General features: G+C 47.8%; 1 protein-coding gene across 4 annotated transcripts in view; it reads right to left on the bottom strand.

Moving 5' to 3' along the window:
• LOC149355502 (uncharacterized) overlaps window positions 1-15038 on the bottom strand; it is a 41305-nt gene extending 26267 nt beyond the window's left edge. The window contains exon 1 of one of the 4 annotated variants that reach the window (XM_089577655.1): window positions 14994-15038. Coding sequence is in view for 1 of the 4 variants with exons in the window: in XM_089577653.1 (XP_089433779.1) it covers window positions 14930-14951 (22 nt within the window). In the remaining 3 variants the exon portion in view is untranslated. Of the gene's footprint in view, window positions 1-13901; window positions 13992-14929 lie in introns of those variants that run through there. The other 3 variants (XM_089577654.1, XM_089577653.1, XM_089577656.1) reach the window with 3 other exon arrangements.
• Between the last annotated feature and the right edge of the window lie 1027 nt (window positions 15039-16065).

Genomic DNA, 16065 nt, shown 5'->3' with positions numbered 1-16065 from the left:
TGCACTTTTTTTCTCACGGAGGCACCATCCTTGCCTAAGGGCTTAAGTCGACACGACAGCCTTCCATGACGTGTCTTTTCTCCTGCCCACCGGCTGGGAAACGACGTGCCATTCCTTTCCCACGGAGGCGCTGAACCTGCCACAATGGTGAATTCGAAACGATAGTGTTCGAGGACTTGTTTTAGTCCTTTCCATCAGCCGAGAGGCGAGAGAGCATCAGCACCGCCCCCTGACGTGGGCGGTACCAGCAGTGCCCACATCTGCCCGCCTGATTGGACATTGTTTTCCGAACTTTATTCCCCAGTCAGGGACCTAGGGAATACGAAGTGTATTTAACGGGATGTTGTTTTGTGACTGAAGCACCCCTGTTTCGACTATAAATATGTACAAATAAACCTACTGTACAGTTTCCTCCGTATCGGAGTGCGAAACCGTCCTTCGGAGCCGGGACCTGCGGAGATGGACGAGTCACTCATCTCCAGGGCACCTCCGTCTCCAACAGAGGGTACGGTGGGTAGTTCCCTGGTGGGTCGTGCTTCTGGGGAGTAGATGCTTCGCTGACCGAGGCTTCACATAGACAACGCCGCCGGCATTTTCCTAGGTGCCACTGGTACTGGTATCGCAGTGAAACGCCTACCCAACCTGTAGAACTAGCTCAAAAAAGCAGATGGTCCGGCGGACTCAGTTCCAAGGGTAGAGTGGAAATCTTCCTCTGATGAAGAGGTTCCACATTTTAGGGCCGTTTCACATGCATGCGACTCTCGCCTGCGACGCTGCGAATTCTGTCGGTCTGCGACTGGGCAGGGCCGTCGGTCTAGCCGCAGACGGCCTGCGACCAAGTTCCGTCCGGTTGGAATCCAGTCGCAGCGTCGGTGTGTTCGCTCTGCGACTGACCAATGGGCAACGCCGAGACGGCACGTGAAATGACGTCACGCGGGAGCAGCTGCCGCGGCCACGACCGGTCTCCAGGCGCGCGAGCGAGAACGCACGTGCGTCGAGACCGGCCGCGGCAACAGCTCGCACGTGACGTCACGTCACGCGCCGTCTCGGCGTGGGGTCACGTGGGAGCTGTTCCCGCGGCGTAAGCAAAACTGTTTATTCTAATGAAAACATACGAAATATTCCCTTGCATCTAAAAACACGCTGGTCATAACATCGTCAACACATTCCGCGCAGCGTTTCTGTCGCGTTTAATCGTGGGTTGCCTATGCGAACATCGAGCAACCGTGTGTGTGCCTCCGACCGAATTCGCTGGGTACGCGTTGCATGTGAAAGCACTGTGCGAAAATCGCACTGCGGCGTCACCGACTAGGCCGACTATTTTCGTTCTAGTCGCAGCATGTGAAATGGCCCTTCGTCGAGTGATAATGAAAGATATTTTCGCTGTTTACATGCCTTTTGTGAACTACCCTATTGATTAATTCACAGGGCTGCTTTGAGCTCCAGAGCAGTATTCTTGCGAGTTTTTTTTTTCTTCTGAGGTTCAATCTACTTTCTACACCGAGCGTTTTGTTAAAAGGAGCTCGTTCACCGCGCAGTTGCCATTATTTTATTTATGTTTCACACAAAACTTGTATAGTACCCTATCGAACTTCGGGCGGTGACCTAGATGCAGAGCACGGTGTAAGAATGCCGTGATGCAGACTTACTGAGCTTTCAAGTTCGGCACGGAACAGCCAGCATGAGCCAACCGAGTGTTCGTTCTTTCGCGGACAGTTTCCCTTTTTAGACTAGCTCGCTTGTCCCTGATTTTCTCTAATATAACTTTCTCGACACCAATAGCGCACCACTTCCCACGTACCTACATCCCGTAAAGGGTGTTATCTGAGCTCCGTAGCCTGGACACGGTAAATAAGCGCCGTAAGAACAGTCTGCGAAGCTTTATGTTAGCCCCTCGTGATAGCATCCAGAGCTCTATTAATACTCAAGTGTCAGAAGTTGCCCATATCACCGCGTAGTATGCCCCAAGCGATGCCCCTACCAGCCCCAGGGCTTAAATTTCTCCAGGATTGTCCAGGATTGTTGAAGGGGACAAAGGTGTTCTCGATGACGAGATGAAGTTAGAGTGAAAGTAAAGGAGACGATTTCAGTTAGGGTTTGGAATGGAAGAAAAGAATACAGGACGTTCATAACCGGAGAGCTCTTTGCATTTTTATAACTTGTTTCATAAAGTTAATGCAAGCACACTATATTGAGAGCAGCTAAAATTGTTTTGCCGCTTTTCTGATGCCATTTTGATCTCGAATTAGTTTGTTGCAACCGTTTGCTAAATTTGAGGCTGGCGGGAGGAAAACGGAATGTATGCGGCGCCTTTTCGAAAAAAAATTCGCTGTTTTCGTGCTTGCAAAGGCGATTATTAGCACTGTCATATCTGAAAGATGAGCCGTTCAATGAGAGGAGGAAATCATTTTTTCAGTTTATTGCAATTGGCGGTTGTAGATTGTGGATGGAACTTCTGGGCCTCTAAAAACGAGCCCCAGTGCCGGTTCTGGTTCCGTACGATCGGACGGAGAGGGAAGTTTTTCTTCTTTGTTAGGCAGATGCCCCTAGTCTCTTTTCTACAACGACTGTGAAACCTGGATTTTTTTTAAACTCCTCGATGCAAAAGCTACCATGCGTTCTGTTTCCCTCCCTGCTGTTCCCATGGCAGCAAATTGACGCTGACAGCGGCTTCTTTGTCTAAGAAGAAAAGATAGCCCAGGAAGTCGGTTTGTAATGTGTGCCGCCACGCGGGCACAGAGTTAGAAATTGGTGACTGTGAATACCATAATTAACAAAAATGAAAATTGTAGGGGACGCTTAAAGTGCGACGGGTGTGGTGCGATAGCGTTAATGAGTGACTGCCCATCTATGCGCAATTGCTCCCTCTCTACTTTGCATTCATAGATCCCTGGGAGTCCTCATACCCCTCCTGGCGCAGAGGTGCAGCGGTTAATGGGTGTGCCACAGCCCCGGCCAGTGGCTGTTTCAAAGAGAGCACCGGTGGGGCTTCTAAGACGCTGGTTGCTCTTCCCGAGCAACCTCTCGCGATAAGTCAAGAATTTTACTGCCACGTGGGGAAGGGGGGATCCGACGATCCGATTATGCAGCCTTTTCGTGAACCCCCGCCACCAGTTTCGGGTCGTTGTAGTTTCCGCTACCAGACTCTGTTCTGGTGCAACGCCAGCCGGGGCGGTGGGTATAGCCGGGACCCACCCTATGGGGATGCGAACCCCATAGGAGTGGCAGCGACTCCTATGCGACTGTGGGGGCCAGTCGCGTCCGTGAGGTCCGATGCCTGAGCGGAGTAAGGCCTGGGTTTATACTCAGGATGCACCCACGGAATCCACGGCATGGAAGGCATGTACAAAGATTGAAAGGTTTTCAAATGCATGAAACCTCCCTCCGCACGCTGGGGCGTGCACGTCTGGCTGCCGGTGCGCCGGTTTCTGGTTCCGAAGAAACCCGGTCCCCGCGGGGGTTTGTATTAGGCTCTAAACGACGCCTCGGGGAAGCGGTCATACACCGACTGCAGGGCCGCAGAGGTCGTTGCGGGACGCCGGGGAGGGGCTTTGTAGTACGACCGAGCGCAAAAATTGTCGATGCTGTGGAGTATCGGTAAAGTAGGCCCGGGTCATCTCAGTTCTTGGCATGTGGCCCGGTCAGCCCTGCCTTGAACACTCGCTTCTTTGTAAGTGCTGAACAAGCTAGGGGGCAATATAAGTCAGCGGTTGATTAGTCGGAAGCACGAGTGGGTCCCCTTGGAGGTGTTACGTCATGGTGCCGAGGGCCGGAGAGCTGATAGGCTGACGATATAAGCCTCTACTGGCAGGATCCCACCATAAATGCTTCCGATGTCTGAAAAACCGCGAAAAGAATGCTACGGTTAGTAGCTAGTAGGTTGGAAGGACCCCTATTGTCGTGGAGGGACGCCAGATAGCTGACCCCGTGTTAGGATCTCCTCTCTTGCGGTTGTGGGTGGTCGGTAATCCTATGAGTGGGGCCCGCACCATTGGGCAATCTTGAGGTCCTCGCTGTATGTCCAGGCAGGCCAGTAATGCTTGGAGTCAAGATAGACTGAAGGATCAGAGCAAAGAACTACGTGTGCTTCGTCCTGCCTTGTGTCGTGTTATTGTAATACTGAGCGCATTTCTACTAGAGCTATGGAATACCAACTAGCCCAATTTGTCGCACTGTTAATAAAAAACTCGCTGTCCTAATTCTCATCTAAATTCCTATAACCAGTTTCCTGACAGCCTAACAACGCATCCTTAGAGCTCATCCTTACCGCTACTTCCCAGGATAACTCATGGCAGTCTTCCCGAGCCCGATCCCCCGGCTGTCGATCGGTATAGTAGCTTCCTCATGCCCATTTATTTGATTTTTCCACCTTCGGGTGGCCAAACTTAAAATTGCCCTATGGCTTCCTCTTGCAATTTATAATTAGTTTAGGCCTGTTGTACGTATGTGGTGCAGGCAGGGGCTCTTATTTTTCATTCTTTTTTGTTGCCCCAATCTACTGAATGACACCTGCCACGGTGGGCATATTGCGATTAAGAGATCTAGGGAGCCCACTCAGAATGCTTCGCTGGGGATTTTTCGCTCACGCCGACGACGACGACGAAGATGATGACGACGGAGGCGACGCCGGGTTTCCGCTCAACGGGGCCCTTAACTTTATTGCATTAAAATATAAATTTCAGCCACAGTACGCCGCATTTTGTTAGAAACAAAAAGCCTGCGGCTCAGCTCAGCTAACCCTGGTTATGCGAGCCAAGTCACGCTAGCATAAGCACCGTGAAGTCACGCTGTGGCCTATGGCTGCAGTGCCGCATGTCTGCCACATTACTGTCGGCGCAAGCGCATGCAGCCCACATGTCTCTCTCACCATCGCCACGTACCGCAAAATGAGAACTAGGCGTCCACTGACACAGGAAGCCCGTTATGCGCCCTTCCTTTCCTCAAAATCAGCTGAGTCCAGAATGTTGTCAACGCCAACGACAACGAACACAGTAAACGCCGAGGGCGTACCGCTTCAGTGCAGCGTTTCCGCCAGAATGTTGTCAATGCCAACACATGCAGCGCACATCTGTCACTACCGCCATGTAGCTTAAAGCGCGACTGCGGTGTCCACTGTTCCAGGGGTAAAGTTATGCGGTTACGATCGGAGAAGAATTACGACGATTACGATCGGAGCAGAATTCTCCCCCTGTATAATACGTGTTTAGCCCAGAGCGCTCCGTTTCCAAATAAGCAGAGCAAATAGGGATGCCCCTAACTCTTTCTGTTTCAAGCCGCCATGGTGGCTCAGTGGTTATGGCGCTCGGCTGCTGACCTGAAAGACACTGGTTCGTTCCTGGCCGCGGCGCTCGCATTTCGATGAAGGCGAAATTCAAGAGGCCCGTGTAGTGCACGATGTCAGTGCAAGTCAAAAACCCCGGGGGGTCGAAATTTGCGGAGCCCTTCACTACGGCATCCAACATAGCCTGAGTCGTTTTCGGGCGTTAAACCCCATAAACCGTTAACATTTGAGTTTCACTTTCGGATTCGGAAATCTAGGGAATATCATAAGCAAAAGCGGAGTCAAACCAGCGAGACATTTCACCCCGATCATCACAGCCCTCGATCTGTGGCTACGCAGACTCAGTTGTAAATTTGGAGGCGGATATCACGGAAGATTGGCCTGCTTTGCAGATTCTTGGAAACTCAACGCTACTGGCATGCGACCGCCTTTAATATATAGCCCCGCCGCGATGGCTCAGTGGTTACGGCGCTCGGCTGCTGGCCCGAAAGTCGCGGGTTCGATCCCGGCCGCTGCGGCTGAATTTCGATGGAGGCGAAATTCTAGAGGCCCGTGTACTGTGCGATGTCAGTGCACGTTAAAGAACCCCTGGAGGTCGAAATTTCCGGGGCCCTTCACTACGACGTCCCTCATAGCCTGAGTCGCTTTGGGACGTTAAATCCCAACAAACCAACCAACTAAACCAAGCCTTTATTATATCACTGTAAACACTGGCACTCACTGCAGTGAGTGAAAGTTTCTTTTGTAATGATACAACCACTGACGACGGTAATTATCTTTTAACTTTGTGTGTACCTGGTCGCATAAACGTTGTTAAGAACTCTATTTTCTATTATTCAACGCTAAATTCTTTCCTGAAGTGGCGAACCCCCAATTTTGAACTGCTTGAATGAAACGGTTTCTGTCTATGTAATATACTTTTTCTTTGGGGCTCCTGTACCGTTGAAATCAAAATAAGAAATTGAGAGTTTCACGCCGAAGCTTTTTTTTTTGTGAAGTGCGTTCTCATATCAAAAACTTCTGGAAAAACTGCACACATTCAAAAGATTGTAAGGACTGGACAGAAATATCACCGCAATTTCGCAATGCAAAGAAATTTTCGAAAAAAGTATCCAACGACAGAGGTTGGTTACCGCTAAATATGGTGCGTTCAGCAAATGAAAAACAACATTTCGGGACAAAAAAGGAAAACGAGACTGTTGTATTGTGCTAGCGCCAAAATGACAAACTCTGGCCACAAGAATTCAGCTTAGGGGAGACTGCTCCCGTCTAGAGCCGACTCTGAGCAAAGTCTTGCGCATATCGCCACGATCACTTGCGGAGGGAATTTCCAGATTCAACGTCCGGATACTGAATGCCTTCCTGCAGTGCCTGTAACGCAGGAAGGACGTCCTGGTATTGTCGAAGACAGGTAGTCTCGGGTGGCGGCTGCAGCGGCGTCCCTGCGAACGGACATACCTGCGCCGCCTGGCGTCCGCTTTCGCCGCACGCACAGGTGCAGCATCCTGTGCGACACATGCATCTTCCTTTCTACTGGTGCGGCTGAATCTGATATCGGAAATGCGGGCTGACTTGCTGCGCCGGTACCGACTGCCCGAAAGGCGCTTTTTGTCTATGCATCCCTGAGAAGTCTACCTGATACAACAGCGAAAACAAAAAGAAAGAACCCACTTCCACGCAAAGAAATAATTTAAGCCCACAAGAGTCGTGCTTTTATTTTATTAAAAGACGATTCGAAATACTGCCTGATGTCTCAGTGTCAGCGATAGGTCAGCAAATATTCACTACAGCACCCCACTCTCATTCGCCTCTATTCTCGAAACCAGTCCATGTACTGTTAATTAAGCGACATATCTTACTGCCATGTGGTATTGAACCGAATCTGTGATTCGTTGCACTGCACGCCAGCTGTCACTTTACAAAACGTTAGAGGGCAGCGCGGAAACCGCACTGGGGTAATGCGAAAGCATTCACTCTTCCTCGCCGCCTGTAATTGCTCCTCTTTGCCTCCAGCTGCTCCCCTTTGCCCCTATGTCGTTTGTGATGTCGCGTCTGATGATCTAGTCACATAATTCACCTTAAACCACAATTAATGCACCTTACGCTATAATTCCCATTTAATTCCAAAATTAACTCATTAATGCACACTTAATTCACATAATTCACAATTTCGACAGTAATTCAATTTAGTTACACTTAACTCATTTATTTCAGAACAAATTCACTTAATTCACAATTAATTTACAATTGTTTACTCTAATTCACCTTTATTCATTCCAATGTATTATTAAGTCACATTATACCCACATTAATCCACCTTAATTTACCCACCTTATCCACCTTAATTCACCTTAATTCACTCTAATGCACCTTAATTCATCTTAGTTTACTACTGGCGTTTCTATAATTGGTTAATATTGATTACATTTCGATTAACTCCAAAGCTCCCATCATTTAACCTCGCTAGTCATTTCGGCCATTCAGATTTCGCGCCGCGCTTTGGCTCTGCCCCCTTTTCCGGTCACGTGCGCCACTCACGTAGTACATCACATGGTACATCACATGGCGATTCAAATTTAGCACCACCACTCCCGGCACGACCACGACCACTTTCGGTCACTTTTCTGGCTCTAATTAATTAACTAATGATCCGATCGGCACCAAATTTTTTGCGCTGCATTCTCACATCATCCTCGTTCGACTAGAGCCACATTTGAGGGGATATCTTTTATAGCTTCCCACAATCGCTACGGACATGGTTTTGATGCCAGAAAGCCGCCGACATAGGCTATAATAATGCTTTCGCATTAATAAGGCACTCTCACCTAAGGTAGTCATGAAGGTATAAGCTTCCTTACAATCCTTTCGATACAGCCATTGCCAGATATGTAGTACATTATATGTGCACCTATTGGCAGTGTCCTCCCCCGAAACGGCGCCGCTCCAATCAGTGGCACGCAAACGGTTGTTGATCTTTTCTACTGCCGTACCCGCAATCTTGCAAAAAGCCGATGTATGAAGCCTGCTTTGCGGCAGGCTGCCAACCTTCCCACCGGGTTGTAGGCAACCTGCCGGGTGTGCGTGCGTGCGTGCGTATCAGAACATCAACACTTCCCACCGTGGCAGGTGTCACTTCAGTTAATGATTGGTCGCGAGTGGTTGCTCGGGAAGAGCAACCTTGGTCGCACAAGCCCCACTGCAGTGCAGGGGCGCATAGCTTAACCGCTACACCACTGTGCCAGTATGATATGAGGACTCCCAGCGATCTATGAATGTCGAGTATGACCATTCGTGAACAATGGATCCGAACACCGGGCCGGAACCAAAGTGAAAACCATAGTCCTAACACACCTAATTCGAATATGGCCTAAATACGCAAATGGACTATCATCAGTGTTTTGCGACTGTGGCAGTGCAGTTTATCATTTTTTCCTAACACAGCAAAGACTGAGCAATGAAACTGGATTGATGACCTAAGTAAGCCCGAGGATGAGACACTCTGGAACGAATACTGTCGTTATTTTTGCGCAGAAGTAGCAAACGTCCGATGGGTATTATTCGTCCAGAAGAGGACCATCCAGAAAAAGCTCTTCCATGTGAAGTCATCATTAGATGAATGCCCGTAAATAACGACAGTATTCGTATCAGAGTGTCTGATCATCGGGTTTACATAGGTCTTCAATCCAGGTTGATTTCTCAGCCTTTGCTACCTAACAAATAAATGATCAATGGAGCTGCCATAGTCGCGAAAAAACTGATAATCGATTTGCGTAGTTAGGCCATATGCGAATTGGGTGCGTTAGGACTGCGGTTTTCACTTCGGTTCCGGTGTTCTGATCCATTGTTCGCGAATAGTCATGCTCTCCTTTATATGCAGATATCGCGTATGTTCCCGTTCACTTTGTCACTGCCTCTACATGAATAGCCATTCCGATAGGAGATGACAGAGACAACGGTGCTGTGGTTTATTAAGCACTATGTCATTTGCAGCTGCTTTGGTCAGTTTTAAACATTCAATTGATATGCATGTACTCCAGCAACAGACTCTGACTTGGATGAAATAAAAAAAACAATCACTGCCAGCTGATAATGGAGCCGCATCTGCGCACAGCTTTAACAGCTGAAAATAAAACAACGCTGGCTTCCTTCTGAGATGTGTAGCAATGAGGAGTGTGTTTTTGACGAATCAAGCATTGTAGAAACACACCAAGCCCCCAGAAACAGCGCAACGCAATGGGTCTGTGAAACGATGCGTTAAAGAAGAAAGGGCTCGGAACTAAGAACTAAGAAACCAAGCAGCTTGCTTCGCGCTCGGTTTCCTTGATCATGCCGTCAACAATCAAACGCGCTATATAAAGGCTTGAAAGCAGGAGACGATACGAGGACTTGGAAGTTGACCGAGGAGGCTTGTTGAACCTAACAAAAACGGAGCTAATGGGCTCCAGTAAAATCCCAGATTATTTTATGTAATTCTGTAAACGTGTTAGCTAAAATTAAACCAGGTGCAGTCAATTCAAAATCTACTTCGCGATCGTTACTCTCTTCAAATGGCAAATTCCACTAGTTCTAAATGGACAAATTATGGTCTGAATTAGGCAATTAATTTTGCAGCTTAAACAATGTAATGCAGAAAAATCTTTAGCGCAAGTCTAGAAATTACCAGGGAATAAAGCTTTTTAAGGCATATTTGAAAGATAACGGTCTTTGATGATTGCTTTGAAATCCGAATCAAAGCTGTCAGTTTCCTGGAATTCTGAAATTTTGTCAAATGTCATCACGCCATCAAATAAAGAATTCCCCCTCTACAAGTGCGAACTTTCCCTGGCGGGAGTAGCAAAGGCCTATTGATACCGAGGAGGAATTTCAGCGTCAAGTTCTCAATCTTTCTTGTTCCATTATTTACCCCAAAACTGCCCATCTTGGATCCAACGCATGACTGTTTGGATAGTGTTCATGATTGTTTTCTACGAAATCAAGAAAGTCAAAAAGTATTTCAGATATCTTCAAACGGAAATGCTTCCATGTTATTGTTGGAAAAAAACTTCAGGCTAACAAAATTTTCTTTTTTGTTCTGCGGGGATCCAAACATGCAATTTAAAGAAATCGGAAAAGCGAAGTTTTCCACTGTTATGGCGTGATTTATTTTTCTGCAAGAAAACTGCAGCCCTTCTTCAAAATCATATATGTCCATAGCCGCCGCAGTGGCTCCGTGGTTATGGTTATCGGCCCTTAGCCCGAAAGACGCAGGTTCGATCCCAGCCGCTTCCGTCACATTTCGATGGAGACGAAATGCTAGATGCTCGTGTAGTTTGCGATGTCAGTGCACGTTTATTGGACCCCCAAGAGGTCGAAATTTCCGGATCTCTTCACTGCGGCGTCCCATAGCCTGGGTCGCTTTGAAACGCTAAACCCCTCCTAAACAAATCAAAGACCCATTCTCTTCTGTCAACTGATTTGCCCCATCCCATATAAAAATTTAATTGGAAACAAAGAGCCGTCATTGCCCCTCGATTGAAGTCCCTATCTGAATACACCCATATACCGACCGACACTTCTCGCGTACAGGACGTGTATGCAGCTAGAGCGGAAGATTTCGAATTACATGGCAGATTTTTAAAACCAAAGCATATTTTCCTCATATAAAGCAGGCTTTCGCAAGTGAACCTCTGCTACCACAAAACATTGTAATTATTTGTTTATTTATCATTTGGTTATTTATAACACTGTTATGTTTTATAATAACGGAGTAATTGCTGATTGGCATCAACCCAGGCACAGCTATACGGCAAGGATAGCTTCCAGAGAAATTCGTTCGCAATAAAGAAAAATTCCTCCTGGTCCGGGCTTCGAGCCCGGGGCCACCACTTCACCGGCGCAGTCGATCTACCAGCTGAGCTAACAGGAACGGCTAGCCCAGGGCGAGAGCGAACTGCTCAATAACTCGAAGTGTGAACAGTGCTGGTGAAATGTTTTACGGGAATCACCCCATGGTGGAGTAAATTCGTAATAGTAGAACAATTAATCGTTGTTATCGGCCCAAGCTCAGCCATACGGCTACAAAGGAAGACTGTACAGTTTCCACAGAAGCTTCGAGTTATTGATCATTTCGCTCTGGCCCTACCATACTCTCGCCATCCCGTTAGCGCAGTCGGTACACCAACTTCTCCGGAGAATCGGTGGACCCGGGTTCGAACCACGTACCAGAAAGAATTTTTCGTTAACTGCGAAGTTCCTGTGGGAGATGTATGACTATCTTCAGTAGCCATATGGCAGCGCTTGGGCGGATGCCAGTCATCAATTACTCCCTTATTAGAAATCTCCACCTTTGGGTGTTCTCCTAAACATGTTATCAACCATCGCATTTTATATATTTCCCCATAGTGTTTCCTCGTAACAATAAATTTGATATTTTTGTTGTACTTATTTTGCTCTGTCTGCAGTGGCGCGTATTGTATTACTCCGGCGCTATTCACCTATTATATTCGTGCTGCCTCATTGATTCATGGTGCAGATAGGAAGAATGACGTTATTGTTTACGTTTTGCTGAAGCTTTCAGCGTTGGCTTACTCCAGCCCCGTGTTAGTTCTTCGAATATAAGTTATTTCGCCAATCCGCTAAAACAAAGTGTTTTTTTTTCGGGTAAAGAAAACGATCACGGCTAGGGATGGCACGTGCCCAGCTAAAACGCAGGAAAGAAAGAGACAGAACAGCGCAGACGATTCCTGTGCGGAAAGCCTTCCCTTGTGGCTGCCTTCAAGCTCTCTCACAATAAGACAGTTTCTACCACTGTTACTCCAGAAAGGTTCCCGCGTCCCCTCTATTAAAGAGAGCCATCAAAAAGACTCCGACGTGAGGCCCATGCGGCGTTCACCACTAAACCTAGCCGTGCCATCACCTCGCCTATAGTGCGTTTGTGCTACCGTTGCTTTGTCGTTCAATAATTACCGCCGGTAATGCCTACCACACCAGTGCCGCTGCGGGCATTCACACGTACGTTGTCTACGGAACGTCCTAGAACGAAATGAAGGCTGTTCTGTCTGGGGCTTTTTATCGTATATCGCGTCTTCAAGCTGGCCATTGCGATGGCCGAACTACAGCGCTGCCTCCAGTGGCGCGTTTTGGCATGGCGCCGTCGCAGCAGCAATAGGCAATACGCACTGCCGGTCACCTTGATCGCATGTTGGCGGCTCAGAGCTTACGTTGGGTGACGTGTGCGACATTCTAATTAGTGGTGTATGGTTTTTGTCATGGAAACCATGACAAAAAGCAATGGTTATTTTTTACGCGCATGCAAACTTTACTTATAAGCGATCAGTTGAAAAAGTAAGATAAAAACACCGGGATTTATGAAATCAACTCCGTGGGGAGCATGGAATCATCCTGTGTGTCGAAGATAGTCATCACAAAGAATAGTCATCACTGGCGGCAGAATTTGTCAGCAAGATAATGACGGAAGATGTGCCACAAAGCTTGCTGTTTTGTGAAATATTTCTTACTGAGTTCGCTGATGCTTCAACAAGCGCACTATTCGCAGGCTGAACGACACTGAACTCGCACTTAACGAAAAATTAATGCTGGCTAGAGCGCACTGTGAGAGAAACCAGCGAAGTCGTAATGCACAAATTTGCATTCAAAGCGACTTAATGGGGTAATTCCGCTGATTTTCTTGTTTAGTTTCTTTTCATGCAGCAGATTCTGGTGGAATAAGCTTGAAACTGGATTCTTATCACCTTTCTTTTTTAACGCGTAGTCATAGGTGGTGACACAGCATGAAATATGCGTTGAAGCACGGTAAAGCAAACATAGACATGCACAGAGAGTGGGACTCGGCTTATTCTTACACATTTGGTTCATTAATACCGACCAGCAGAAAGTAGTAATTAAAATGCTACAATATGATGCCAAGGAAACTTCTGGTACTCTACAAATTGCTGCAGGAAATTTTTCACAAATTAGCGATGTTTTGGTTTAAGAAAGGGAATTTTCGCTTATATCATGCAAAATCACTGCAGAGTGGGATTGTTTAGAACTGACATCACGTCATAAATCTGAATAAGTTTTTCCAGCGATACCTAATCTCACCCACACAGAGGGAATGCGTGGAGCCGGGTTGAGACTGTATAGCAGTAGATTATATGCGGTGCCGCTGCCACGAGAGGGCCACTGTCGTTCGTTGTGGTAAGCTCAGGCTGCCGCAAAGTTTCTCCAAACATCCTGACCCCACTTCTCCTCACAACACCCTTGCGACCAAGGTTCCCGAAGCGGATCGAAACGTGTTTTTCTTTTGACGATTCGGGGACGATTGATACATTCCCCTTTGTGGGAGTATTAATACAAAACGAATGATGCAGTAAATCGCTAAGCGCAAGCGGCGGTGCTATGTTACGGCCCTCTGACTTCTGGAGTTAAAAGTATAGAAGTCAGAAGACATCCCCCCCCCCACACACGGGTACAAAACACTACAAAGCCGGTACCAAAAAACAAGGGTGGAAAGACAATCAGACAGTGTGATGCGAGCATTGTAACGCCCGCAAGCAGGGATGATTTTCCCTGAAAACTTTTCGATATGATGCCTTTCGTTGGCTCAGGAACACGTGGTTCTTGCGCAAGCTTAGCTTACTTTGGTGCACATCAGGTGCTGCTCCTTCGTTCTCTAGCCGCGTTGTGGTTGCCTGTGCTGCCTCGGCTGCTCGACGCGGCCAGCACGCTGTATCATCTCTGGGTCCAGGCTGACGTCTGACAATCCTTCCTCGCTGAAACTGTGGGGCTCGGCCCTGGGAGCGGGAGCGCACTAAACAGACCCTCAAAAAGCGAGCGGCAAGGCAATTCCAGGGAGCGAAGACTATACAGAAATATCCTCGAAAACAGATTTGACAGCCGTCGCCGTAGCTCAGTTGATAGAGCACCGGACGCAAAGCTCGGAGGTCGCGGGTGCGGATAGCACCGGCGGCATGTGGTTTTCGTCCACTTTCTTAACAGTTATCTTTAAGCCATAAAATAGCAACACTTAGTTTCTATATAATCACTAGCACACATTGAAAAATAAAAAAGATCCCCTATTCACCTTCCTATCGGTGACTGTTGGCTTCCGTCATGCATGCCACACCATGTCACACAATACCATACGATATTACCCCAGAACGAACCTTAATATCTCCCAAATATACGCCGCTATGCAACTAAATTAGAAGCTCTCTTCACGACAGGCCCTATTTTGTGCCCACTTGCTTATTGCGACTGCGACTAGTTACAATGCCTGCTCCTGCATAGAAACACATCCATAGCCTATCGATGGCACCAAGGATGAAGATGAAAGTAATATTTCGAAGAAATGCAGTGGGGAATAACAGGCGCATCCAGAACTTACAGTATCATAAATCTAGCGTTTTCCCACAATAAAACCCGCGCACAACAATCGAAATCCCAATGTCCATTTCCCGCTTCGTTGCTGGAACTGCTGCTTAGCCCTCAGCAAGTTGCAAAAAATGCAGCTCTCTAGGGGAAGCAGCAGTGAAGTCAGCGAAGGTTAACTGCTTAAAATGAGCGGGGTGTTTAGCTGACCCTGTACCTCGCTGCGCGAAGGCCAGTATCCAGAAGTGTGCCTCATAATTTACTTGCCCAGGCACAAGACAGGGCGGAAGAACTTACTGCTTGGATGTACTGCCGGCATGCGCAGACGTCGCGAGGCGGAGTTGCGATGGGACCAACTTACCTCGCTTGTCAGCACGTCGTCCGGCTGTGAAGCGCTACGGCGACAGACTTCCGGCCTCTTCCCTCTGGTGAGTGCTGTCTCCAGGCGCGATCACGTGATCTTCTGCACACGGCGAATGAATGTTTGTTTTTTTCGGATTGCTCTTCTTTCCCATTGTTCGCGGGGCTCCCAACCGGCGCGTAGCACGACAGCAGTAGTTCTTGGAGATCGTGTAACAGTCTGGCCGCCTTCGCAGAAGGAGCTGATCCGCGGAGATCGCTTCCGGTAGTATGCAAGTCTGGCCCGCCCTCTTGCCCACAATAAAAAAAAGGTGTGATATTAGTCTCTTTCGGGGTAAATCCCTTGTCGCTGAGCTGACACCTTTTTGGGGGCAAGATTACGCTGCTTCTTGGAGACTAAGCATTTATGCTCCTGCACACCCTTTCAAAAATTCCATCAGCTTGCCGGTCTGAAGGAACCCGTAATTTGGGCATGATGGTGACGTCCTGATGGTGATGGTCCTGATGGTGATGGTCCTGATGGTGATGGGCCTGATGGTGATGGTGACGGTCTGAATGTATGCTCAGATCGGTGCTCGGCAGATACTATGCCTAACTTCATATATGTTCAAGATCACGCACCATTATGTATCGCATGAAAGGTGTATGACACTGAAAAGCCTACTTTCCCACTATGCCAAGCTTGCTAGCTGGTCATGGTCGATACTGACGTACTAAAATGGCTAGAGTGCTTTTTAACAGACCGTCAGCAGTATGTAGCAACTAATGGAACTAACTCACATTTACACCCCGTTCTTTCTGGCGTTCCTCAATGTACCGTGCTTGGGCCCTTACTCTTCTTAATATTCATTAATGACCTGCCTGATTCTGTTACATCATCAATTCACTTATTTGCAGATGACTGCGTCCTTTTCCGTGAAATAATAACCGACGATGACGTACGCGCAATTCAAACTGACATTAACAACATCTCCTCTTGGTGCAAAGCATGGCAAATGACGCTAAACGTTAACAAGTGCAAATTCCTGCGCGTGTCAAGGTCATCTAGCAACTCACCTACGTATCACCTTAAC

The sequence above is a fragment of the Amblyomma mixtum genome, chromosome 3 (genome assembly GCF_055824585.1).
Source record: "Amblyomma mixtum isolate Tamu chromosome 3, ASM5582458v1, whole genome shotgun sequence".
Classification (NCBI taxonomy): Eukaryota; Metazoa; Arthropoda; class Arachnida; order Ixodida; family Ixodidae; genus Amblyomma; species Amblyomma mixtum.
The sequence above is the reverse complement of the archived record's forward strand: the minus strand, read 5'-3'. Positions and strand labels throughout refer to the sequence as shown.